This window comes from Schistocerca americana, chromosome 6 (genome assembly GCF_021461395.2).
Source record: "Schistocerca americana isolate TAMUIC-IGC-003095 chromosome 6, iqSchAmer2.1, whole genome shotgun sequence".
Lineage (NCBI taxonomy): Eukaryota > Metazoa > Arthropoda > Insecta > Orthoptera > Acrididae > Schistocerca > Schistocerca americana.
Window position 1 is genome coordinate 83,684,178 of NC_060124.1, and position 27,069 is coordinate 83,711,246.

Genomic DNA, 27,069 nt, shown 5'->3' on the forward strand with positions numbered 1-27,069 from the left:
CTGGAAACATGTTGCCTGGTTAGATGAGTCTCATTTCAAATTGCATCAAGCAAATGGACGTGAACGGGTATGGAGACAACCTCATGAATCCATGGGCCCTGCATGTCAGCAGGGGACTGTTCAAGCTTGTGGAGGCTCTGTAATGGTGTGGGGTGTGTGCAGTTGGAGTCATATGGGGCCCCAGATACATCTAGATACGACTCTGACAGGTGATACGTACATAAGCATCCTGTCTGATCACCTGCATCCATTCATGTCCATTGTGCATGCCGATAGACTTAGGCAATTCCAGCAGGACAGTGTGACACCACACATCCAGAACTGCCACAGAGTGGCTCCAGGAACACTTTTCTGAGTGTAAACACTTCCACTGGCCACCAATCTCCCCAGACATGAAGATTATTGAGCATATCTGGGATGCCTTGGAGCTGTACTCTTATGGATTTATGGACAGCCCTGCAGGATTCATGGTGTCCTTTCCCTCCAGCACTACTTCAGACATTAGTCAAGTCCATGTCACATCTTGTTACAGCACTTCTGTGTGCTCGCGGGGACCCTACATGGTATTAGGCAGCTGCACCAGTTTCTGTGGCTCTTCAGTGTGTATGCCATTATACAACTGTGTTTTATTGCTTTTCATTGTTGTTCACTAGCATTGGCAAGTAAATTTTCTCACTGACTGCACTGATAATTTTGTGACAGAGAGGTATGGACAAACACTTTTGCTTTGGTAGTGAGTGGAATGAGAATTGTTAGCATTATAACTATTCCTTTTCATTGATGTTTGATGAAATTTATTTCTTTGTAGTTGTGTTGCATTAGGTCATTACTTGTACACTACACTCAGTGGATTAACATGTTCACTCTTACTGATTTATTAGCACACACACAATTCCCAATAGTCTATGAGGATGGAACTTTCACCCTGTGGTAAAGTTTACTTAGAAGCAAATATTCCTTACAGTTGCCTTTTACAGCAAATTTCTGCTAACTGAACACATGTGGTAGAGCATTACGTGAGAAAGCCAAAGGATAGACTGTTTTTTCTCCAGCCTTACATGCACTAGCATTTGTGGATTTTATGGCACTATAAAAACACTCAGAGGACAGGAAGGAAATTTAGAAAATGAAGGGAAGTTTGGTGAATAGCTAGAAGTGTGTCGTAATGGAGATATCTAGGGATGCCAGTATATTCTGTATATTTTTGTGAAAAGTTTTACAGAACGTATCCAAATAATGTATATTTTTCAGTGTGTTTTAAATTGCTGTAACAAAGATCACCCCCTTGTAATCCTCATACGCCACTTCATAAGCAAATTGTACCAGTTCGTGGTCTCGCGGTAGCGTTCTCGCTTCCAGGGCACGGGGTCCCAGGTTTGATTCCCGGCGGGGTCAGGGATTTTTTTTCTCTGCCTCGAGACGACTGGGTGTTGTTGTTGTCATCTTCATCATCATCATTCATCCTCATTACAGTCGGAGGAAGGCAATGGCAAACCACCTCCACTAGGACCTTGCCTAGTATGGCGGTGGGGTCTCCCACATCGTCCCCTACGCTCCTTGGAGTATGGGACCTCATCATCATCATCGAATGGAGATAAGGGCTCAGCCATTGTGAAGATTCATTCAAACTTGACATTGCTACTTATACAGGTTTCAGTGCCATCATTGAACATGACGTTTCATAACAGTGACGATTCCATAGCATCAGACCAATCAAAACTCTGACAGTTGAACTCAATGTCAAATGGTGTAGCTGATCAACATCCTTCTCAACAACAGCATTAATGAACCATGCAGGATTTTCCAGATTGTTAGCAAATCATTGAACATTGTTATCAATATGGCATTTAATGATTCCATAATTAGTGATATTGTTTGGGAATGAGTACCTTTAGGAAGAGATTACTTTGCATAATAGAGTAAAACTGCACACATTTATTTAGCTCGTAATGCATATCTCACACACACACACACACACACACACACACACAGTATATAATTCTTATGAACAGCCAGTTTAGATTGTCCTAGCAGAATGCTTCTACAGTATGCATGCATCTGCCATTGTACACATGGATATTTCTACTGAATGGGGAGGTGTAGGTTTAAGACTCTCAGTTGGAAGGACTGCAGTTCAGATTCATGATGAGACATTCAGATTTAAGTTTTCTGTAGGTTCCCCAATAACTAAAGCAAATGCCAGAATGATTTTTTCGTAAGTATATGGCCAATTTCATTCCCTGGCCTTTCAAAATCTGAGATTGTGATTTGCTTCTAATGTTCTCATTGTCAGTAGGATGTTAAACTCTATAATCTTCCTTCTTCTTCTTTGTTTCTCCTGAATGAAGAATATATAATGAAAGAAAGAAATTACACAGTAAAGCCATCTGATTATAACAGCCTTACATGTGAAGCATACTCAGGGTAAAATAAGAATGTTAGGAACATTGATCTCTTAGTGGTTTATTTCATCAGTTGCTATACTCACAAAGCATTTCCATGTGAATGAAGTACCTAGTAGTCTTTACCGCAGTTCAGAACCGCTTACCTGATGGGTCCAACAGTTGCCACACTCATTATGCTGTATTACATTTTAGCTTATACTGCAGACTACATAACACAGCACGTTAGTACTATCCCAGATAGTTTGATTGCCTCTTGTAATCATCCACAAAAATATTTGCATTACATTGATGTACCATATATTTCTCCACAGCAGTTTTACTTATCTGTTATAATATCAGAATTAAACTTTAAACAGTCCAGTAGTATTCATAAATGGAAATTTGTTATTTACAGGCACATTGAGCACAATTAGTTGAAAATTTCTATGATATTTCATGAAATTCTTGTTGCCGTAGACGAATACAGTGTCAAAAACGAAAAATACTTGCTTAATTTTTTTAATGACTTCCAGTAACAAGGGAGTCTTCTTCATGGCCTGAAAATGATCCTCTCCTTTAGCTGAGCAGGTTAATATTCAGCCAAGAGTTCTCTCTGTATTCTGTGTTGAACAGGTAATTTAAGTAGAGTAAGACTGCAGTAGTTCAGAACTCGATAATCAGTTAGTCCCACTAGACTGGCATGCATATTTTTAGCTCAGTGCTATTGACATTATAATGGACAGCTTTGAGAAACATCGGAACCATTTGGCGTGGTGCCTCATCAGTAAGAATAGTCTGCCTCACTTGGCAGTTACCTTCTTGCCAAGATAAGCTGGTTGCATTGCTAGCTTTGTGCTAGTATAAATGATTCTGAACCGTCACTGGCAGATACCAGTCCGATGTATTTCATGCCCTTGACAGTGTTGGGTATGTGTGCTATTCCTGAAGACAGTGATTCCAATTAAACTGTACAAAATTCTTGGTAGCAGTTTTATTAATAACCTTGTTCTTGTTCTTTTCAAATCTGTGGTACGTATTTTATTTTGTACTAGTGTACAAAAAATTATTTATGTACGGTACATTGAACATTTCTAAAACATGGAGCATTAAACTGATTTAATAGAACAGTATCATATTTGACTTCTACTAAAGTTTTATTTTTACAGAAAAAGTATGACATAATTTTGATTTTTTTTTAATACTGCAATCTCTTCTGTTGTGTTTAATAAATAAAAGTTCATTGATTTTGTATGTTAAAACTAGAGGTTTTGCTTATGTCCCTTTTTTTAAACCAAGTTTCTAAAAATGATGTTGATAATCGGGCACATTTTATAATCTGGCATTGACAGAGCCCTGAATGTGCCTGTTTATCAATGTCCTACTGTATTTGTTTTCATAGTGGGCTAGTGAAAAATTATATTTTGCTAAGCGAGATAAATATAATTTCTCTGCTTGCTAATTACTCAAAATAAGGCAACCAGAGTGGTATTGACAGACACAGAAACTGAATCAGCAATGTTAGTTTAAAAGATTTCAGAGCATTAGGGGATAGCTGCTTCATCAAAATTAAGATTTGATTTATTACCTACAGCTGCTATCTTGTTCCTTCAGAGCTACTGTTGCTCACCTCTTTTATGTCTACATCTTTTTCATGGTTTCTCCTACTTTCAGGCTATACCTCTTTGCCAAGAGGGAATTAATATCAAATTTCTTAAAACCTAAGATTTTACGCCATTTTTTGATTTACATGCCTATAAACTCAGCTCTTGTTGCTCCTGACTGTGCTGGTGGTAAGTAAGTGTTCCTTTCAATTTCCCAATTTATTTTTTATTTTTATTTTTTAAGAAAGAGATATTGTGATTTTTGGTCTGACGGTAATGATTGCCATTTCTTTTTAAGACTTAAATTTTTAGTGACTAAGTTTTCGGTTTGTTCTTAACTCATTTATTTGCAACAGATAATTCCTCTGTTGGCTGTTTTTTGAGTATGAAAGTTAAGTGGAGGCCATTTTTCCCATTTTTCTTATTTCTTAAATGTACACACAGCTGTGGACATGTCACTTTTCTCAGTCTCTGTACAAATGGAAAAAAATTATCCCCATTTGTATATTATCAATGATTCATTTTCTTCTTGTTCTTCTGTCCCATTTCCTCCTTGTCCCGCTCCACATCCCCCTCCTAATATTTTACAATTTCAACTGGATCTTGTTCTTCTGATCACCAAACACTGTTCTTCTTTATCTCTTGTGGCGTTTGGGCACAGTCCAATGGTTGTTGCCCCTCTGTTAATGACATTCTGCCAACATTGAGTCAATCATCCACATGTTAGTCTGTCTTGTTTTTTCGGTGTTGTCCACAGTTGAAGAAGTTTTAAGGGATCTAATGCTGCCATAATTAGACTGCTTTTATTCTAATTCTTTCATCACTAATATGTTCATATTAGTTTGTAGATGAGATCCAAGACAAGAACCAAGATGCTGGAATCAGCTTGCCATCTTTATTTTGCCTTTAACATTCACTACTGAAAGATTAGGACCAGTTTACAAATACTCAGTTTTTGTGATATTTAATTGTGGTCCAGATATTTGATTGTGGTCCAGATCAACTGAGATGATCATATCATGCAATCTTTCTGTTTCTTTGTTTGTTGTGAAGTAATAGAATTAATGATGATGTCTGGTGGAGGCATTAAAAAAAATTCACATCTCAACCACTTATTTATAATTTTGACAAATTCTTGAATAGAGGTGTATCTAAATGATGTTTTGAGAGTTTAATTAGTCCACTGAAGTACTGAATGTAGTCTGTGCAGTTGAGAAAAATCTATCACTGTACTTTTAGTTGGATGCTGATTGTAGTCCTAATCTTTCTCCTGTGGTCAAAAACTTTTTCCGTGATGAATCATGTTTTGCTTGTGTGGACGTAGTCTCACTTCATTATCATGTATGTGCCAGTTATCACTTCTGCCAGTTGCTCTCTATGTATTCCATTAATAATGACCAAATATGCAAATAATTATGCTTAACTTAGCTACTACTATAACTTATGATTAAATTTTTTTAACAGTTTGTTTATATGACCTCACTTAACAACTAACTCCCAACTAATACTATAAAGAAAAGCACCAAAATTTTACCAATGGACTCTTCTCTTTTAACTCGGCCCCTAAGATTATTATTGCTATTATTACTATCTTACTTAAAATAAAATGCTCTAATCACATGCTTTCATTATTTTTATTGATTTTTTTCCATTGTGAGGCCACATTCTGAAATGCAACCTCAAAGCTAATTCTACAATGTTGTGGTGGTAAATAGTTAATGTTTTTGTACATACATTCAAGGAGGAGAACCAACACAGAAGCTTGCATATGTCTTAGTAGTAAGTGTTATGATCTTGTTCACGCCAATCAGTTGACATTTTCTTTACTTGGTTTTGATTTAGATACAGTCACAGAATTTTGTTGGAGTAATAACTAGTTTCAGCCATACATTATCTGAAGATGGGAAATGTATGCTGGAACCAGTTATGATTGTAATCATATTCTGTAACTGTGACTAAAATTAAAAGAAGTATATAATGTGTTAGTCACTCAGTGTGGAGTTTATTGAGCTAATTAAATCATTCGCTAATTAGTGTATGCATTCCCACTTAAGCGTTGCTAAAGAGTAGAATCTTAGTGTGCATTTAATGTCACCTGCAGGATGAGTTGATTTGAAAAGATGTCGCTGTTTGTGTTGTTAGCCTGAAAATTTGTATTCCCAAATAACTTCAGAGAGACCATGGCTGGCTATAACCATTCTTTATAGTACATTGGAATAAGCACAAGTTTCAATGTCAACATCACAACCTAGTCATTAATTACTATGATTTTTGAGGATGCTGATGTTATGAAATAAAATGTTATGTGCCTGTTGGGTAATAAAATTACTGGTTGTAACTAGTAAAATTATTAATAGAAAATGGTTGTCAGTATTCAGTAAATCCTATAATTCATTATATGGTCTGTAACTTGTGTTATGATGTGACATGTGTGTCTGTGTGTTCATTTCTGAACCCACTTAGAAAAATGAGGTAATACAGTAATCAGAAATTAGTTCCACAGTCATCAGCAACATATTTTGATACCAGTTTGCAGGAAGATCACCCTGTGATGGCATTTTCCGTAAATGCCGCAGATCGCCTTGCATTGTTAAATGTTGCCACCCAGGGTGTACACTTATGGGACCTACAAGATCGTTGCCTTGTGCGGAAATTCCAGGGAGTTACACAAGGACATTTCACTATACACAGTTGCTTTGGTGGAGTCAACCAGGACTTCGTTGCCAGTGGAAGTGAAGGTAGGTAGTACTTACTTATGGAGTGCCTACTGTTAGACATTTGAGGTGCAGCTTTCATTCAAATGATATGCATGTATGCCACAAAAAAAGTCAGCATATTGCTTATGCCTGTGTCAATTCAATAATGGTCTGTACTGTTAGTGCACATTTTTATTTACAAGTTTCAGAGAACTACATTTGTCATCAGAGAGGAAAAAAAAAAAAAAAAAAAAAACCTAGACAAAGCCACTGGGGTGTATATCCAAACTTTATATTGCTTGTTTAGTGCAGTCAACAAAAGACATGACAGTTGTGTGTGATGTATTGCACTTGACGCCTGCCAAAGTCATAAGTGACAGGCAGAGCTAATTAATACCCAATCTGTTGCCTTTTGAGGAGTCATTGTGGACGCTTCTGTGATTAGGCAAGAAGTGCTAACTGTAGTAACCAAGTAATACACACAACTGATCCAAGTGACGCAATATAGCTTTATGAATAAACTTTGAACAGTAATGGAAATAAGCCTTTCATGACTTCACATATAACGAGAGAAGAAAATCGTACAGAAGGTGTAACATAAGTGATACACAGAGCAACTGATATGAGCAGCACATACTAAAAGAACATACTGAGCGTGAGTCAGTGTATAGCGAGCGTGAGTCAGTGCTGCTCTGTGCATATAGAGGCGCGAGTTGCCAGTAGGCAGTACAGCGGAGACTGAGCTGTGTACATGCTCCCTACAGGTGGCCGCTAGGGGCTGATCTGCACTGATAACATTGACAGTTAATTTAAGTACATACGCATGGTGACACTACACTGGGCACACTCACACCCACACTCAAATGCACTAGTAGCAGTATACAGCACACCTCTGCCTTGTGTGAAGAGGGTGCCCAGGTGACGGAGGAGATGTCAGTGGTCCTATGAGAGACACATCCATCGGATCTGGAATGCCAACTGCAGAGAGTGGGATGATGTGCTGGGACGGTACTGGTACATTGGACCAGAATGTGTGGAGACATGGGCGTGCCCGAGGGCAGTGGGCCCAGACAGTGCATGACAAAAGCACTGGGGAGGAGAGTGCCTTTACCATATCTGTGTCGCCATCAGCAAGCAGGTCCTAGGGGAGCTGGAGCCACTGATGTTGATGTTGATGATGATGATGATGATGATGATGATGGCTGAAGCAATGATGGTGAGATGTGGCCCGATGGTACAGCAGGGTGTGATAATGGACCCGATGTCAGAGACGGACTGAGATCTGCTGCCGGGAAGCTGCAACCCCAGGGCACTGGACATGGAGGAGGCAGCCAATGGGCTTGGGGTGGAGGGCAGCAGGGCGGGCTGTGGTGACGGGCTGCATCCACAACTGGTAGCTTCTGGCAGTGAACGGGACACAACTGTTCAAAGTGGTGTGCCATCAGCCTGTCAGCTGTATGGCCATCGTGAACTTCACATCCCGGTGACAGACAACAGTGGCCAGTATCCATTTGGGCTATTGACCAAATCCTCGTGCTCACACCGGCGATCCCAGTGCAAAGCAATGAGATGAACCTGACGACGGCAGGTGCAGCACAGACTGCAGAACGTGGAGGAGCATGTGTGACTGCCAGTCATGAGGCAACTTAGCCAGGCTCTGTTCCCCCTGAGGCATGAAGTGATACATGGTCAGAAAATGGAGAAAGGCATTGTCTGGTGAAGAATCCACTACAGACTTTTTCATTTGAGACTTGAACATACACATTAGTTGTTCTGTCTCGTCATTTGATTAAGGGTGGAATGGCAGAGCAGTAACATGAATGATAGGAAAAAAGCAATGGAGAGTGTGAGAAATGAACTGGGGCCCTTATCAGAAACTGAGGTACGAGGCAACCCCTTGATAGAAAAAAAACCCTAAAAAGTGTTTGAATTGTGATGTCAGCCAATGTCGACACACAGCGGAGAATGTAAGGAAACCAGGAAAATGCATCCACAATCAAAAGCCAATAGAAATTCAAGGAGACCCACGAAGCCTACGTGAATGCATTCCTATGGTTGGCATGGAGTGGGACAGGGGAAACAGAGATGCCTTGAGAGCTGCTTATTATTGGGCACACTGCTCTCAAGCCACCACAAAAATGGACAATTCCACCGTCAATCGCCTCCTAGTAAACAATTTAGTTCGCAAAACTCCCCAATGGCCCTGGTCGAGAAGGTAGAGAACCTTGCACTGTACTGTGGCAGGAATTACTGCTCTGGGATAGAGGTCTTCTGTGGACAACAGCAAAACACGATCAAAAACAGAGAGCAATACTGTAAGGAAAAATAATTGCACAGGGGTTCCAAAGCCTTACCCGGCAGTTTATCTTTCCAGTCCCGTTGAACAAACTGAACCATCTGACAGAGAACTGGATCGGTGGCAGCAGCAGGTGCTATGTGCAAACTCATAGTTGGGAAACCCTCAAGTGTGACCTGCATTCCAGTATCAAGACGGAAGCAGAGCAGTTCTCAAAGATCAAAGTGATCAGGACCCACGGGAAATTGGGACACAATGTCCCCATTGGCATCTTTAGACATAAGAAGGAAATGGATTTTGTAATTGTAGTGAGACAAAAACAGCAACCAGCATTGTAGGCAGTGTGCTGCTTTGTCGGGAAAGGAAGTGAAACTGAGTCACCAGTTTTTCAGTTCATTTGCTATATTCTTTGAATGTTATTTTGATTTTATATCAGCTACAGCAGAAAAGACTGTCTCATATATATATGAAAATCTGACCGTTTTTAATTGATAATATCTCACTTACTACATGACATTTTAACACGTTTATTCCTCCAAGATGCTGCAAATATATGCCATTTGAGTGACATAAAAAGGAAAAAATATATATATTTAATGTGTCCCATACATCATTCCACCACCACCTACTCCAGTCCAATCACAAGCATCAACTATCCCATCAAAGGCAGGGCTATCCGTGAAACCAGTCATGTGATCTACAAGCTAAGCAGCAACCACTGTACATCATTCTATGTGGACATGACAACCAACAAGCTGCCCGTTAATATGAACGGCCACTAACAAACTGTGGCAAGAAACAGCTGGTCTGCCCAGTTACCGGACACACTGCCCAACACCACATTCCTTGTTTTAATGACTGTTTCATAGCCCATGCTGTCTTGATCCTTCCTACCAATATCAGCTTTTCTGAATTGTGTAGGTGGGAACTCTACCTGCAATATATCCAATGTTCCTGTAACCCTCCTACACTCAACCTTCATTAGCCATTGTCCTTTGCCCACCTATCCCCTTGCTTGTTCTCACTCCAGCACTACACAGCCATCTCTAATTCCACAAGCACATCCACAGTCTTTTTACTTCTGACCTCACCCCCCCCCCCCCCCCCCCCCAGTCTCTTTACTTCTGTCTCCCCCTCCCACATTCACAGTCTTTTTGCTCCTATCACCCCCAACCCCACCCCCAATCTAATCTAAGAACACTTTACTGTTCCCAACCCAGATCCTGCTCTCCCTCCCCTTCCCTGCCCCAGCCTCCTCCTTACCCCCACCACCTAAATTGTTTCTCTCATCATGCGCAATTGCTTGCAGCCTGCCCTTGGCAGCCATAGACAGTGATCATGTGTGTGTGAGCTGCATTTGCTTGAATTTGCGTGTGTGTGTGTGTGTGTGTGTGTGTGTGTGTGTGTGTGTGTGTGTGTGTGTGTGTTTATTTCAGGCCTTCTGGCCAAAAGCTTGTGTTTAGTAGCCTTTGTTATATGGTGAGTAGCAATCTATCTTTTTCGTAATATTGAAATCTATAAAAGAAGGGCTGATGATGTGAAAATGACATCACCACTTTGCACTATGCACTAGTACTCTTAGTCTGCAGCTGAGAAGTACACCTGAATTCTTCATGATTTGTTTACGTACACCCTCAATTTAAGTAACTCACTAAAAAATCATGTACCCCATCAGTTCAAAAAGTTTCAAGACTAGATTAATAAAACAAGAGAAATGATAAGATGTTGGTATGGTGGTTTTAAAGCTTCAGCTGTTCTTTGTAGTCTCCATCCACTTTAGTATATTATACAGAACATTTGTACAGCCGTGTGAAACTGCCAGAAAAGTATTTTTTTTGAGATTTCATTCAACTTGTGTGTCACACTGGCTTGAACAATGTAATTGGATAGATAAAAAATCTACTCACCAAACAATGGCAGGAAAACACACTTATAAAAGGTATTTCGTATGCAAGCTTTTGGAGCCAGTGGCTCCTTCTGGCAGAAGGTCTGAAGGGGAAGTAAGACAGGTGAAGGAAAAGGACTGGTGAAATTTAGAAAAGGGGTAAAGCTCGGAAAAGTCACCAGAACCTGGCGTCAGGGAAGACTTACCGGATGCGATGAGAAGGAAAGACTGGTTGTTGGGGACTGCACCAGATGAGATAACTCATAATCACAAGAACCAGTCACAACAGTACAATGTTCTCATCCTCTTGTCAAAACCACTCTCCCTCCTGAATTATCTGTGTTATCTAAGGGTCTCACTTTCAGCCCTAAATCGGCTTTTAATCTTGGTACTTGGGTGAAGGACCTACTTTCCTTCACACACAATGTCTCCAACAATCAGTTTCCTTCTCATCTCGTCCTGTATGTCTCCCCTGACCTGGAGTTCTGGGTGTCGTCCATCCTCTTCAGTCCTCCTGCCAGAAGAAAAATCTACTGGCTCCAAAAGCTTCCATACTTAATACCTTTCATGTGTGTTCTCCTGCTGCCACTTGGTGAGTAGATTTTTTTATCCAGCCAATTACATTATATTTTCAAAAAATTGATTATTTAGACTGGCTTGAATGTTTGGTTATAGTCTCAAAGCATTGACCCTTCATATGAATTTCTACACTTACTTACTTTTTGGTATGTTTGTATTGACAACACCAAGTTCATCACCTGTAATAATTGTCCCCAGAAAAGATTTGTCAGTTTTTGTATTTCAGTCAAGCTGTGGCAGGCATCTACATGTCATTGTTTCTGTTCAGGATGCATGGTATCTGGGACAAACTTTGCACATGCTGTGCTCTTCTTCAAAACATTCTGAAGACTGTCTTGAACAGTTGATTTAGAGATGTGGCACCATTGCTGTCTGTGACACGACAGTGTTGACACACTATGGTCACATATCTGCTGTTTAACACAGCTTGCTTGCAACTGACTGGTCAAATGCACATTTGTTGTTTACAGTTGTTAGTTCAGGGGCTGCCTTTGTAGTTACCGCTCATCTGTGACTTGTATGCCAGGAATAAAATGTCTTGAACTTTTGGGATGGATGGTGTATGCTGAGATTTGGGGAATGTGTGGGCTAAGCTACTGTTCGTCGCCATTGTGGGAAACTAAGTTAGCTGGGAATTTAACCCTTTAAAGAATTCATCACAGTGTTATCCATGTCAGAAGTTTCTCCATCTTGCTGGAAACGTGACCATTTACAATTTAGGTGCCTTTTGTTCGGATACTAGAGTATTTTCAGGCATTGACAGGCAACTTTGTCCATCAGTCCACTTAAAGAAGTATGGTCCAATTACAGATGTCTTCATAACTTCACACCACACTCTCACTTTATTGCTGTAAAGAAGACATTCATGCATGTCTTTAGGGTTTTTATCTGACCAATAACAGTTTTGATTATTAACATAACCATATAAATGGAAATGAACATAGTTGCTCATCATAAGACCAAAAATATCAGTCAACTTTTCAAACACTTTTTTTGGTAAATGTTATGCATTTTGTATAATCTTAAGACATTAGCTGCTGAACCACAGCAATTTTGGTTTTGTAACAATGGAAGTACAAGTTATAATGAAGTGCCTTGCAATATGATCAAAGAGCTACAAAGTAGGAAGGTGTTTACAAGCTGGTGGTGTTGCATGTTGTGTCTCCACAGTGTTTTCTGGTGTTCTGACTTGGATGACTTGTTGACAACATTTTGCTGTAGGATGGAATATTGATGTACATAGTGGTTTTACAGCAAGAAATTTATTAAAAGAATGTGCATTTTTCCACTTCTGCCTTTTGGTCATCTTCTTTGCAAATGAGAGCAACTACGTTCTCTCCATGAATAGAAAGGTGATGATATGAATGTAACTTATTAGAAAGATATTACCTGCAGTAGTAAATGCCATACACATTAAAATGGCAGCATCATTAAATTTATCTGTTCTATTTGTTTTGGTTGACATATATGCTGAACAACAAACATACATCTAAAAACATTAATAAAAAGCTCCAGATTCTGTATTAAGTCAGCGAGATACACTACTCAGTGAACATCTACAAAAGAGGGAGTTTCTCCATAACTTCAGTCACTAAAACAAAATTTAAAATTTAGTCTTACCTCACTATATATGTTTAATATTTTTTTTATTTTAATATTTGTATTTCTTTCTATTTATTAATTTTCCACAAATATACACGCAAGTGGTCATAGTTATTTGAAATTGTGGCTCTTTAGTTTATCCATATAGATAATTGCACATAGCATTAGAACCACGAGAATTAACTTTTTAGTCTTCATAAATGCATTCAAGAATGTTGAATTATTGTGGCAAAAATAATAAAACTAAGCATGTCCGAGAGTTCACATATACATCGTAATATTCTCACAACACACTATTTCAAATATATATTGCTGCCACACAGCCCCCATTCTTACTCCTTGCTGTAGTGTGGAGCACCTGGAATGCCATGGTAGTTAAATTGGATTTGCTGACCGGCTCTTTTGTGGATTGGATGACAGGGTGACGATGATGCTTTTGACTGTAGTGCAGGTGTGCCCAAAAGTTGAGAGAGAGAGAGAGAGAGAGAGAGAGAGAGAGAGAGAGAGAGAGAGAGTTGGTCAGTGTCTGGTAAGTATGACCCAGTAACTATGGACCATTTGTGGTGTTATGTGTTGGCACGGTATCCTGTACCATTGAGCGTAAAATCCATGTCAGTTCGACACATCTCATGGATAGTTTCAATGGTGTGTCATTATATAGGATGCCCATAGTATGATTCCCTCCACTCAGCACTTAAAAAGAACTAATGTATGGTGTGGTGGCTGTAGTGGCAATCTGAGTGAGTCCATGGGCAGCAGCACATGTGAACAGGTGTGAAAGCCTATGTGCACAAATACCTGATGGTTGCCTTGGCGAGAAACTGGTGGACAGCGGATATTGATGTAATTGTGTTTTAAATGCTGCAAGTGTGGAAGTTCCACCATGTCAAGTAGAGGTGCTAACCCTAAGTAGTCCGCTGGAATGCGTAGAGGCTTACTATAAACAATTATGGCCAATGACAAGTTTGTATGGAGTTGGGAAGCCTAAGAGGGCTAAGTGAAGTGCCTGTATCCACCCTTCTTGGCGATACATGAGTGATGCTTTGAAGGTTCTGTGCCACCGTTCCACCATACCATTACTTGTGGTGTGGTAACTGGGTAGTGTATGGTGTCACCAAATGCCACACAGTGTGGCTAGTTTTTGGAACAGAGTGGATTCAAACTGGCAACCATCATCAGTTGTAATTCAGAGAGGACAGTGGAAACCCTCAGTCTATGTAAAAATAAATGTCTTTGCTGTAGTTTCAGCCGAGTTATCAGTGATAGGTATTGTCTCCACCCACCTTTTACATCTGTCCATGGCGGTGAATGTGGATCTGGTATATTCAACCTGTTTGACATGAACATGCACAGTGAAAGTTACTTATGTCAGTATATACGTGACAAGCCACTCTATTATGTTGCCATTGGACACAGGAACATGCTCATGTGAGTGCATGTATCTTCTGAAAGACCACAGAGAGCAATCTGTAAGCAGTCTGAGCGTGGTGTTGGCCTCTGGATCAGGTAAGCCATGGACATATTTGAAGGCGGTCTTGCAGAACTTCTGGGCAATTATGAGCACCATTTGTTCAGAGAGATGTCACATCACAGTTTCAACTTGGAGTTGGGCCAGGAATCTGATTAGCCTTGCAGATGTATCATTCAACAACTGTTGTAACTGTGGACCTGTGACCTGATCCACGGTGACTCTGTGGTCTATAATCTCTGCCACACCACAAATACAAGAAAAGTAGTCAGCCACAAAATTTTCAGCACTTCTTATGTGCCAAATGTCTGTCATAAGCTGGCTTATGAACTCAATATGTCGAAACTGCCTACATGAATGCTTGTCACCTTCTTGAAGACTGAAATAATGGATTTATGATTTGTAAAAATAGTCACTGGTCACACTTCTATATGAGGTCAAAAATATCTGTCTTTTGTATGCAGTTTGTATATATTAAGTGTTAAAGTGCAATCACACATTCACCAATTGCGCTATCCTCCATAGGCTTCTGTGTTGTAGTCGTGCCATTTTTACTAGAGGCACAAGTGTTGTCAGTTTTGTGTAACACACTGTAAACAGGGTGGCCTTTAGTACTTCAGACTGTACCATTGTCAACTGAGCTCAGTAACACTGTTCCCTGTGGGTCAACTGCTAGTGCAAAATGTGCCAGAAGGTATGCACCTAATATGGGTTCAGAGATGTCAGTGACTACAAATGATCATGTGAAAGTTTGGGGAAACCAACACTTTTGTGTCCATAAGTATTGATCACAGTGTTGTTGCCTGCTTGAACATCCTGTTTGTTGTCTGGCGTGTGGCTGACAGCCAGCATATTGATCTTGAAACCAGTGTCTGTGAGGAACATCATGCCTGTATGCTTGTGTGATATGTACAGTCTTTTTGATGCAGTTGAATATTCATGTGGAGGTGGCTGCTGCCAGCAGTGTGCGGACACTGCTCTGCTACTGTGGACTCACTGACTATTCAAGTAATGGCTTAGAGAGCTGCACTTGGCAGCACGTTCGCCAAAATATTTGTGGTATCAGCATACCCCAAGAGAGCTCTTCTGTTGGTCCTGAGTTCCTGTATTAGCGCGTTATTGCTATTGCATGCTCTATCTCTACCCTCTTATAACCCAAAGGTGATTCATTATGTTTATTTTGAAGTAAATTTAAATTTTGGTGCCTGGTCACAATTTCAGAGCACTTGGGATGCTGAGATAGTGACAAATTACAGAGAGAGGTAGCAAAGGCAGAATTTAAATTAACATTTCTCATAGTACTCATCTGTTATTGTTCCTTGTTGTTGTCGAAAGTTGTAGGCTTCTAATCCACTAGAGTCTGAAAAGCAACTTCATATACTGGTCTGGGATATTCTTGGCTTCATTGTGTTAAATTATATGACCACTGGTTGAGTTTCTGTTGTAGAATAGATATGTTTTCAGTTATTTCACTTCACAACACAATTAAGTTCAACCTCTATGCTAACTCAACTCCATACTTGTACTGAACAAGAACATACATTTACCTATAACAACATGTAGCAAGGAAAACACTATCATATATTGATCTATTCATGCGTAATCATCTTTGGAACATACATTGCAATAAACAAAGTATAAATAATTGTTTATTATTGCCTATCTTTCTAAGAAATCCATAGTAATTACATAAACTGTTTATATGTGTTGACATTACACATTTTCATATAGCTATTTGGTAGTGGATTTCTGGATTTTGAGTCTTTAACTTGGGAATCAGTCATTTCATATTATTCAAGAATGGTTAGTGCAGTTTATCTCACCATAAGCAGTTTTATTACAGTGCACATCTCTGTTGCCAGTGGTTCTGCAGTGGTTCTTAAACTTTGGATTTCATTGGAAACACTCAATGGGCATTATGACTTGACGGCAATGCAGTCTAGAATCTTTGCCTGAGGTGAACTTGGTTGGCTATGGTCCACTGATGTCGTGAGAATTGTAACCATTGACTCAAGTGTTTCATAGACCCTATCAGCAAACTTGAGTAATATGTTGGATGACTTATCGTTGTATATCACCAATGCTATCCGTACCTATCAGCAGTTGTTGTTGCCAAATGCTTAATGACAAATCATTGGACACTGTGGAGCCTTTCACTAAATTCTGTAATGTCGCTAGAACTATGTTGGAGTCTTGACACCACATTTTTCTTGATGTAATACTTACCTGGCTCAGAGTTCGGTGGACTTTATGCGTTAAGATATGAGCTTGTCTTTCAGTTTTTATAAGCTGCTTCTGGTGGCATCAGTGTTGTGGTTTGTTGGTCCAAATTCCTAATCATCAGAGTGAATTATTAGTGACCATTTATCACATGTTTCAGCTGAAATATTTTCTCCCCTGCTGCTAACCACCTTTGCAGCTGGGTGGGTGTAATTGCAGATGGGGTACGGACAGACTGCTGGAACAGACGGATGGGTATCTCATTTCTTCAAACTATGGTCATGGCCCTGTTACAGGGCTTGTCATTGCACATATTTGTAACCTGGGAGAGCTTATTTGAACCGATAGTCTTTAAGTCTGACATGACATTCCTCTCAACAGAAATGAGCACTGTGATGTGACATGCGGGCATTGCAGAATTAATACCATTTTTGTTATACTGCGTGGGCTTCATGCTCATATAAGATGGGAGAGCGACTCCCAAAATCTTTGTCATCACATAGTTTCCCAATTTTGTCAGTGATGGCATGGAATAATCTACTGTTGTTGCTTGTTGTCTTCGTGTGTATTTCCACTGTTTGTCAAAAATGCCATTTGTGGAAAGTTCTTAGATGGGGTCACCTGTTATGTGGTCTCTTAGTTTATAAGCACAGATAATTGCACATAGCTTTATTACGTAAAAAATCATGATTCTTCACGAATGCTTAGAACAACATATTGGAGGGGGCGGGACTATAAGCAGACACAGTGAATTTAAATTACAACAACAAAGATAACAAAACTAAGCACATCAGAGATTAATACTCTCATGACACGCAAGTGCAAAAAATGTATCACTGCCACAAAATTAGTAATCCATGCTTAGCTTATTCATTGGTCAGTGTAATATACCTTATTACAACATCAAAATGTCAAACCAACAAGACAGAATATATGTGATCCAACATCAATAGAACACACAAATTTAAAGATGCTGCCTTCTTTTTTTTTTTGTATAAGGCACACTTTTCTACTTACGTTTCTAATAAGCTACATTCACATCATCACGTTTCTATTAATGGAGGTAATGTAGTGTGCTCTCTTTTATTAAGAAAACCAGTTGAAAATGGGATAAAAGGTAGAAACTTGTCTTGTACCAAAAAATAAGCACAGCAGAACTGAAAAAATGCAGATTTCTTTCACATTAAAATGCTGAGTTGTAATGCAAGAATCATTACTGAAAGAAAGAAATGCATTGTTTAGGCAACAATGAGTCACTTGGAGAGAAATTCTGCCGTGTGCAAAACATCTTTGTAGTTTTGTTTCCATCCAGACATGTTTCAACACTTTCTGCACTTTTGTCAGTGGGTTTGTTTATTTTGATTCTCACATGGAGCTGCTGGACATTTATGCTTGTAGCTTTAGGTCTAATGCCCATTCTGTTGCATTTCATAGATTTTTGATGCTGTTTTTTTTGCCAAATTTGGCAAGACATCATATAAAATGAATGTGTAATGACAAGAACGAAAGAAATACGTTTGTTATCTCTGCACAAAAAAGTAAAAGCACTGCAGCATAAAAAAACTATGACAAGCTGTAGATTGCATAGTAGACCTAAAGGTACTAGCATAAATGTCAGGTAGCACCACTGAGAAGGAAAGAGACAAAACCACTGAAGAAAGCACAAAAAGCGCTGGAACATGTCTGGGTGAAAACAAAACTACAAAGTTGTCTTGCATAAGACTCAATTCCTCTCCAATTTTCTTAGCAAGCACTGAAATAAGAACTGCAACATTCACAAGATGATTAGTGAATGATTATTCAACAATGAAAATGTTGTGTAGTACCGTCAATCATTTTGGCACATGCTGTACAATTATGTTGTTATAAAAAGAATTAGAATCTTCAGTAACTTTGGGAGAGACAGGGGAGAGGATGTGTGTGTGTGTGTGTGTGTGTGTGTGTGTGTGTGTGTGTGTGTGTGTGAGAGAGAGAGAGAGAGAGAGAGCAAAAGACTTCAGAGCAGCCGTCACAATACCTGCTAAAAACTAGCTCATCCATCCCAGTGTTAGAATGATGAAGTTCTCATTCCCTACAAATGTCCTATTTTTGCAGCTTATAATATTCTTTAAATACATTTTATGAAGAAGAATCGTAATTCTGAATTATATGAAGGTGTTCAATGAGCCACTAGCAAAACTGTCACGTACTGCTACATGTGCACAGTACAGTTTGATCATAGGTGATTATAAAGATAAAACAGTCTTAAGTTTCTGCTATGTAATTAAGAAATTGTACTTGACCAGAGTCATTGTGATAAACTGGGTCTGATACCAACTGATAAAATAATGGCCCTGAATCTTATCATCATAGTAAAAAACCTAGATGGAATGTAAAGAATGGTATTAGTGAAAAGAGACTGCATTAAGCAGTGCATAGACACACAGTGTGTACATATTGAATGTAGGAAAAATGAGTAGTCTCATATTTAAAAAGTAATGATTGATCTGGGTGAACTTACTCATTGGTCTCTTTAGCAATTTTAGAAACATATTGTATCTTATGAATTGTGATCAAAAAGTAATGGGAATTTTGTAATTACACACACTTTAGACCTCAATTTTTAAATTTTTTTTATCTTGATGCCACACATGCTCCTGATATATGTTTGCATTTTCAGCTGTTTTCAATATTAAGTTTATTGCTATAAGTGGTTATAAGTGTTCTCGAGTGCTCGGTGAATTTTTACTTTCAAAAAATGTGGAGCAAAGAATTTGCATTAAATTTTGTTTGAAAAATGGAATAAAGTCCAATACCACATTTGAAATATTGGCTGTGGCTGTTGGTGAATTTCCCATAGGAGTTTACAAGTGGTATAAACATTTCACCGAGGGTCAAGAAGATGTTGAAGATGACTGCCGTAAAATTATTTTTTATATGAAAACTTTTAAAGCTTTTGAAACGAAACAAATGTTGTTAACGTTCTAAATCTATATTCTTCATGTTTGCATATTTGCAGCTGTCTGCCTTTAAAGTGCTTTGAATTGTAGTGTGTAAAATAGCGTTGTACAATAATGTAACTATGTCAGTGCATGAGAAACAGCTTGCTGTAATAGTGTTTAAAATTCAGAGAGTTCTTCCACACATGGTGCATACCCCCCTCCCCCGATCATGAAAATGCCAGACAACACATGAGAACTGCAACATCTGCAACAATCAGGCATCTTGGGTTCACTGTCATCGATAATCCTTCATACAGTCCTGACTTTGCCCCATTTAATTTTCATCTGTTTCCAGAATTTAAGGGAAATAAATTTGTACATGCAACACACATGTCCTGATGGTCACAAAAGGGTTAATACTCTTATCTACAAATAGAGCATTGTATCATCTTCATGAGTGACTGATCAGACATTTAGTGAATGGTAAAATAATGCTAAAATGATGGTGCATATTTACTAATAAAAGTAACTGATATTCACATAGGAAAATACTATCACTTTGTCTTTCCAAAGGAAATAAAAAGGAAAGAAACATTAGGATTTAACATCCCATCAGTGATTAGGTCAATAGAGACAGAGTACAACCTACCTTAAATACTTGTTTATCTTGATTATGCTTTTCCTTAAATATACAAAACTTTGTGCCTTCATATATAAGGGGCAGTCAAATGAAAATGCGACAAATGGAGCGGAAAAAAAGAAAAAAAATTGCCTTTGTGTAAAAATGTTGTGGTTGCCTAGAGAACCATAATTGTACTCAAACATGAACATCTTTCTCCAAGGCGAATCATTGGCCACGGGTGTCTATCTTCAGGGCTCCAAAGACATGGAAATTGCATTGGGAGAGATTGGGACTGCATGGGGATGCGTAAGGTCTTCCAGCGAAACTTCAGCATAGTTGAAATAACCTGTCAACAAAATGCGTGCCCACATGTTGCCAAGATTGTTGCGACTATGCTGCAGAAGTTTTGCTGGAAAGCCCTTACACATCCTCCACACAGTTACAATCTCTCCCCATGCAATTTACATATTTGTGGGGTTCTGAAGAATAGGATTTGTGGCTGTCAGTTTGGTTCAGGCGAAGAGGTGCATACCTAGCTACATTCATGGTTCCACAGGCAACTGCAAACATTTTCTATGAAGGTATTGACCATCTTGTCTCATAACGAGATAAATGTCTTAAGAGTTAAGGCAATTGCTTTTGAAATAATAAATAGTTTACTTACTTTTTTCCATCTGTCTTGTTTTCTTTTACTTACGCTTATATGTTCTGCCTTAGCTTAATCAGACTAGGCGGAAGTTTCAGTCTAGTATTTCTTTCTCTTTGGCAGTGTGATACTGATTGCACAACACTCCTGTTGTGAAGGGCATCCTAAATGTCAGAGGTTTCTTTTGTAGAACAGGAGTAGTGAAAAGTCTGCATCATTGTCCTATAAAATTCATCCCATGTGCTTGGAGACCCTTTAGCCTGGTAAATGGTGACCCACTTCTCCTCTGTTAGCTTATATTTCAAGGTGCAAATGTTGACTCTACTCATACCTTGTAGTTGATATTGGTGCAAAAGTGCTTGGAAAATCCAGTATGGAATGTAACAATATGAAAAGGGTAGTTGCTACTCACCATATAGTGGAGATGCAGAGTCGCAGGTAGGCGCAGCGAAAAAGACTGTCGCACAATAAGCTTTCTGCCAAGAAGGCCTTTGTCAAGAATCGTCTGTTGTCTATTTTTGACAAAGGTCTTGTTGACCAAAAGCTTATTGTGTGACAGTATATTTTTGTTGTGCCTATTTACAACTCAGCATGTCCGCTATATGAAGAATATTGTTACAGACGCGCCTAAGTGTTCTAACAACTGGCAATAGTGATCTGAACAATTAAAATCAACACTTCCGTAGTTAACCCTGTCTTATGCATATCCGTTGATTATCGCACAATCTATTCTACTCAAGTTTGACTCTGCTACCCTATTGTCAGAGCTTACTATATTTGTTAGACTAGCCTTTCACCGCAGCTTCATCCTCATATGTCTTCTCTGCATATTTCATGCATCTCCTCCTTCCCCCTCCCTCCATCTTTCTCTTCTTCCCCCTTTTCTCGGTGCAGGAGATGTGGAGTATTTATCTATTCCAACCTGTAATTGTAAATGAAATACTGTGAACTATCTTTGCAGTGCCATATCAAGAAAATAGTGCTATTTTGACAGCTATTGTTTTGATTTTGTAGTTAATAGTGCTTCGCAGTTGAAAGCTATCTGAAGCATCCTCAGCTGTGAGGATTTTCCTTAACTTTCTCAACAATTGGGGTGTATTGTTGTCACGGTATGCGTATCCATGGTCCATGTAATACATGTACAGCTTGTCTATCCCCCACTTCCTCCTCCTCCTCCTCCTCCTCCTCCTCCTCCTCTTCCTCAGCTATGTCCTCCTTCCTACTGCTCTGTGTTCATCTCCCTTATTGCTGTCCATCTCCTCTTCTCTCTACACAGCTGTGACTGTCGGCACATGTAGCCTCTGCAATTCATGCTGATACTACTTGCACAACACTCATGTTGTGAAGGGCATACTAAATGTCAAGAGATTTCACCTGTATCTCTGCCCATAAGGGAGCTAGGTAATTCCACCCTTCAAAGTGTTGAATACCAGGTAGCAAGTGGTATGTACACCATATTGGTTGAAATCGACCCAGTGGTTAGCAAGAGCATGCTGGACATATTTGCAGAGACATCCACATACATTCATTTGTATATAATAGTTTGGTGCATAATATTGTAGAACTCCCCCCGCCCTCCCACCTCCTCACGTTGGTTGCTATGGGCTTGTTTATTTATTGTCATTTGTATTTGCAGTTCACTGTTGCTGTCTGAGTTTACATATGGTCATTTTGGGCTAGTGACTGGGCTGTGGATGCTAGGCAGTGGAGAAATCTGAGCACTTCTGACATACCCTCTATTTTTCATTTCAGTAGAGGCGTGAAATCTACGGAGGCAGCCAGAAATATTTGTGCCATGTCTGGAGATAATGCCATTAGACAGAGCACAGCAAGAAAATGTTTTTCTCATATTAAGGGGGCTGTTTTTGCATTACTGATGCTTCACATTTCACATCCAGGGAGACCTTCAGGAGTATTGTATGTTCTGAGCCAAAATCACAAAAATCAGTGGGTGGTCATATGCATATCTCTGGTTGCTCATCATTAATTCGCTTTTGACCGTCACTGACCATTCCCGTTCTGTATCATTATTGGTTCAAATGGCTCTGAGCACTATGGGGCTTAACATCTGAGGTCATCAGTCCCCTAGAACTTAGAACTTCTTAAACCTAACTAACCTAAGGACGTCACACACATCCATACCCAAGGCAGGATTCGAACCTGCGACCGTAGCGGTCGCGCGGTTCCAGACTGAAACGCCTAGAACCGCTCGGCCACACCGGCCGGCGTCATTATTGGTGATGAGAAATAGTGTCTTTACGCTAGCATAAGGAAAAGTAAGGAATGGCTGAGTCCAAACAAAGCAGCAACTCTCTGTACAAAGACCTGCACACATCTACAAAAGATACTGTTGTGCATCTGGTGGAACAGCGATGATGTGGTGTACTATGAATTGCTTCCTCGAGGTGTAATGGTCACTGCTGACATTTATTGTTAACAACTGAGACATCTTGCAGAGAAAATCCAAGGATGACGACCAGGAAGACAGTGTGAAGTAATGTTTCTCCATGATAATGCCCACCTACATTCTGATAGATTGACAAAAAACACTGCATGGGAGTTGGGTTGGGAAGTCGTTCCACACACACCTTATGCACCTGATCTTGTACCCTCAGATTTTCACCTTTTCTGCTTTCTGTTGAACATCTTTCAAGGAACTTTCTTTCAGGATGAAAATGCTCTCCAAATATGGATCGAAGAGTGCTTTGCTTTAAAACCATAAGATTTCTACCGTCTTGGAATCGAAAAGTTACCTCAGTGTTGGCAGACTGTTGTAAACAGTGAAGGAGAATATATTATTGATGACTGAAGTCTCCGTTATGTGTACCTTTTTTGTTTATTAAACTTATGGAAAAATGCTGCAAACTTATGCACCAACCCAGTATGTTTACGCTAGAGTTTTCCTCATGGCTTTGCCCATGTACACATTGGACACACATGTTGCACCCATATCTTCCTCCATTATCTCTGTGTCTACCTCTTTCTCTCCCTAAACCTCTGCCCACCTGATCGTACTCCCTCTTTCCGACCATATCTTCCCCCCTTTCTCTATCCATATCCTGCTCCTGCCTCTTCCTTTTCCACCTGCCTACTATCCCTCTACACCTCCCACCTACTCGCTGCATCTCCCTCTCCACCTCCTCTCTGTGTCCACTGTCTCCTCCCCCCTCTCAGTCTGTCCATCTCCTCCTTCCCCTTTCCCTGGGCAACTCATCCTCTCCCCTCTTTCACTATTCATTGTCTGCTCCCCCCCCCCCCCCCCCATGTCTCTCTCCACTCAGCCGTGTACTTCTGTACAAATAGCCCCTGAAGGACATGACAGTACTACCCACATTACATACCTGTCATACAGGCCAGCTTATGTGTTGGGTGTAGAAAATGCATTTTTTTCTATATATGTGCTCCTCTGGGAGCAAGGAGGTTCTAACCACCACAGCACTGATTTGCATATAGCAAGCAGTAGGCATACCGAGTTTGGTTGAAATTGATTAATCCTGTTACGTCTATGACAACAGTACAGCACGACATATCTGTGCATGTCCACATACCATCCGTAAACCATTTGCAGGTGAGTAGATCCCATTTGTTTGTTTCTTTTAGGGTCTTTATTTGCCAATAAAAGTTTCTCAATTACTGTGATTGCAGATAACAAAGTGTATGTGTGGCACATAAAGAGAGAACTGCCAATAGCTACTCTAACTGGCCACACCCGGACAGTCAATTGTGTTACGTGGAATCCTGTCTACCACCAGATGTTGGCATCAGTATCTGATGACTGCACTGTCAGAATATGGGGTCCTGCTAACCAGCATCGTACCAACAAGACAGGTAAGCAAGAGAGACATGAAGCAGTAAGAACTAATAATACCTCTATTGTCACCAGTATCTCAAGAAATGTGTGTGGTTTGTATAGCTTATATAGCTGAAGAGTAACAATCTAACGGCTTCATACTCCTCCCTTCCAAACTTTATTCTTAATTCCAGATAAATTTAAATTTACTGAATAACAATTTTTCATGCCAGTGACAAAATAATGCTCCCAATTTAATCGTTATCCTGTATGTTATTGTAAGAAACCTGAAGACTCACGTAAATGAATTGTAAAAAGTAAAGAAAACTGTATACTTACTTCAAATTCACAGAGATATTCATTGGCTAGGGATATAACTATATTATGTAAGATTCAAGTTCAGAAATGTCATCACCATTGGTAAATAAACTGTTGACACAGCTACTTGTATTTCATCTTCTGATTTGTTAGTTCAGAGTGTATCCCTCCATTTTAACAAAAACTTATACTCACGCCAACCTCAGCGGTTTCATAAAAATCATAATAAAATGGAGTACAAGAGAGACACTTATGTTGCTGCATGAAAACTTTTAAAGCTTTTAAAAAAACAACAAATGATGTCAACATTCTACATCTATTTTCTTCATCAAAATATCCACGGGTGTACTGCCGGTCTACAGTGTCCAACGGGCACAATATTTCGGCGATCATACATGTCGCCATCATCGGGTGAACTGACAGACTGAGCTCCTGTGAACGTGCCGGTACGGAGATCCGTGCGCTATGGCTGCTTAGGGGGAACTGGCTTCGGTCACGACGGCGGCCGATTTAAATATCCTCTGCCCGCGGCACGCTCCCTCCGCCGTCTGCGCCCCATGCCACGGTCACGCGGTGGAACAGATTGCGACGACGTCTGAGATGACGTCGGTGTGATGTCTCTGTCTGCCGTGGTCGTCACAACTACAGGTTTGCTCGATTTACTCTCGATTTACTCTTGATGAACCCGATCGCTGGTTCTCAAGCCTTGCTAAGATTATAGCCACAGTCACGGCTTATGAGGTCGTCATTGGTGCGAATTTCGATGGCCTCTCTAACAATGCTGTCCCAGTATCTCGACGTCTGTACCGGAATCCTCGTGCGTTCATACTCCATAACGTGATTTTCCGACAAACAATGTTCAGCGACCGCCGACTTGCTCGGATACGTCAGTCGAGTGTGCCTCTGCTGTTCACAGCATCGATCCTCGACGGTACGCATCGTCTGACCAATATACGACTTGCCACATTGACACGGAATGTGGTACACGCCGGCCTTCCTCAGACCGATGTCATCTTTGGTGGTCCCCACCAGTGCACGAGTTTTATTCGGAGGACAAAACACAGTTCTGACCCGGTGTTTCTTCAAAATGCAGGCGATTTTCCCCGAGAGTGCACCTGTATATGGAATAAACGCAGTGCCTACCTCCTCCCTCGTGATTTCATCCATCTCCACAGGTTGTGCTGTAGTGATTGGGCGGAGAGCACGTTGAATCTGTCACTCTGAGTACCCATTTTTTCGAAATACAGTTCTCAGATGTTCCAATTCCTGGGGTAGACTCTCTGCGTCAGAGATAGTGTGCGCCCTATGTACTAGAGTTTTAAGTACCCCATTCCTCTGTGAAGGGTGATGGCAGCTGTCTGTGTGCTAATACAGATCAGTGTGCGTTGTCTTCCGATACACCCCATGATCTAGGGTGCCGTCAGCCCTTCTCTTGACCAAGACATCAAGGAAAGGTAATTTACTATCCGTTTCAGTCTCCATAGTGAATTTGATGTTGGGGTGTATGGAGTTTAGATGTGTAAGGAAGTCAAGGAGTTTATCCATACCATGTGGCCAGATGACGAATGTGTCGTCCACGTAACGGAAAAAGCAAGTAGGCTTCCATTCGGATGACGACAGGGCTTCCTCCTCGAAGTTCTCCATGTACAAATTCGCTACCACCGGTGAGAGTGGGCTACCCATGGCGACTCCCTCCGTTTGTTCATAGTATTCTCCATTAAAAAGAAAATACGTGGAGGTCAAGATGTCGTTTCCTTGTTTACGAGGGTTCCCCTGCGAAAGTTACTAGAATTGATTAGTCAGAAGTTTGACGAGAAGCCCACTGAACTTTTTAGGCATGTCTCGACCTCCACGTATTTTCTTTTTAATGGAGAATGAATTAAGTACATTTTCACTGTAGGTGTAAATAGTCTTCTCGATATCAGAACCCTTCATAAATCCAAACTGTGTTCTTGATAATATGTTATTTGTGGTCAGATGGTTGAGAAGCTGCCTGTACATTACTTTCTCAAAAATTTTTGAGAATGCTGGAAAAAGTGAA

At 40.1% G+C, this 27,069-nt stretch overlaps 1 protein-coding gene across 2 annotated transcripts in view; it reads left to right on the top strand.

Moving 5' to 3' along the window:
* The window catches only part of LOC124619801 (WD repeat-containing protein 26), a 140,087-nt gene that overhangs the window by 107,174 nt on the left and 5,844 nt on the right, over positions 1-27,069 (top strand). For both annotated transcript variants that reach the window (XM_047146393.1, XM_047146394.1), the window contains 2 exons: positions 6,515-6,723; positions 24,566-24,748. In XM_047146393.1, coding sequence (XP_047002349.1) covers positions 6,515-6,723; positions 24,566-24,748 — 392 coding nt within the window. The remainder of the gene's footprint in view (positions 1-6,514; positions 6,724-24,565; positions 24,749-27,069) is intronic.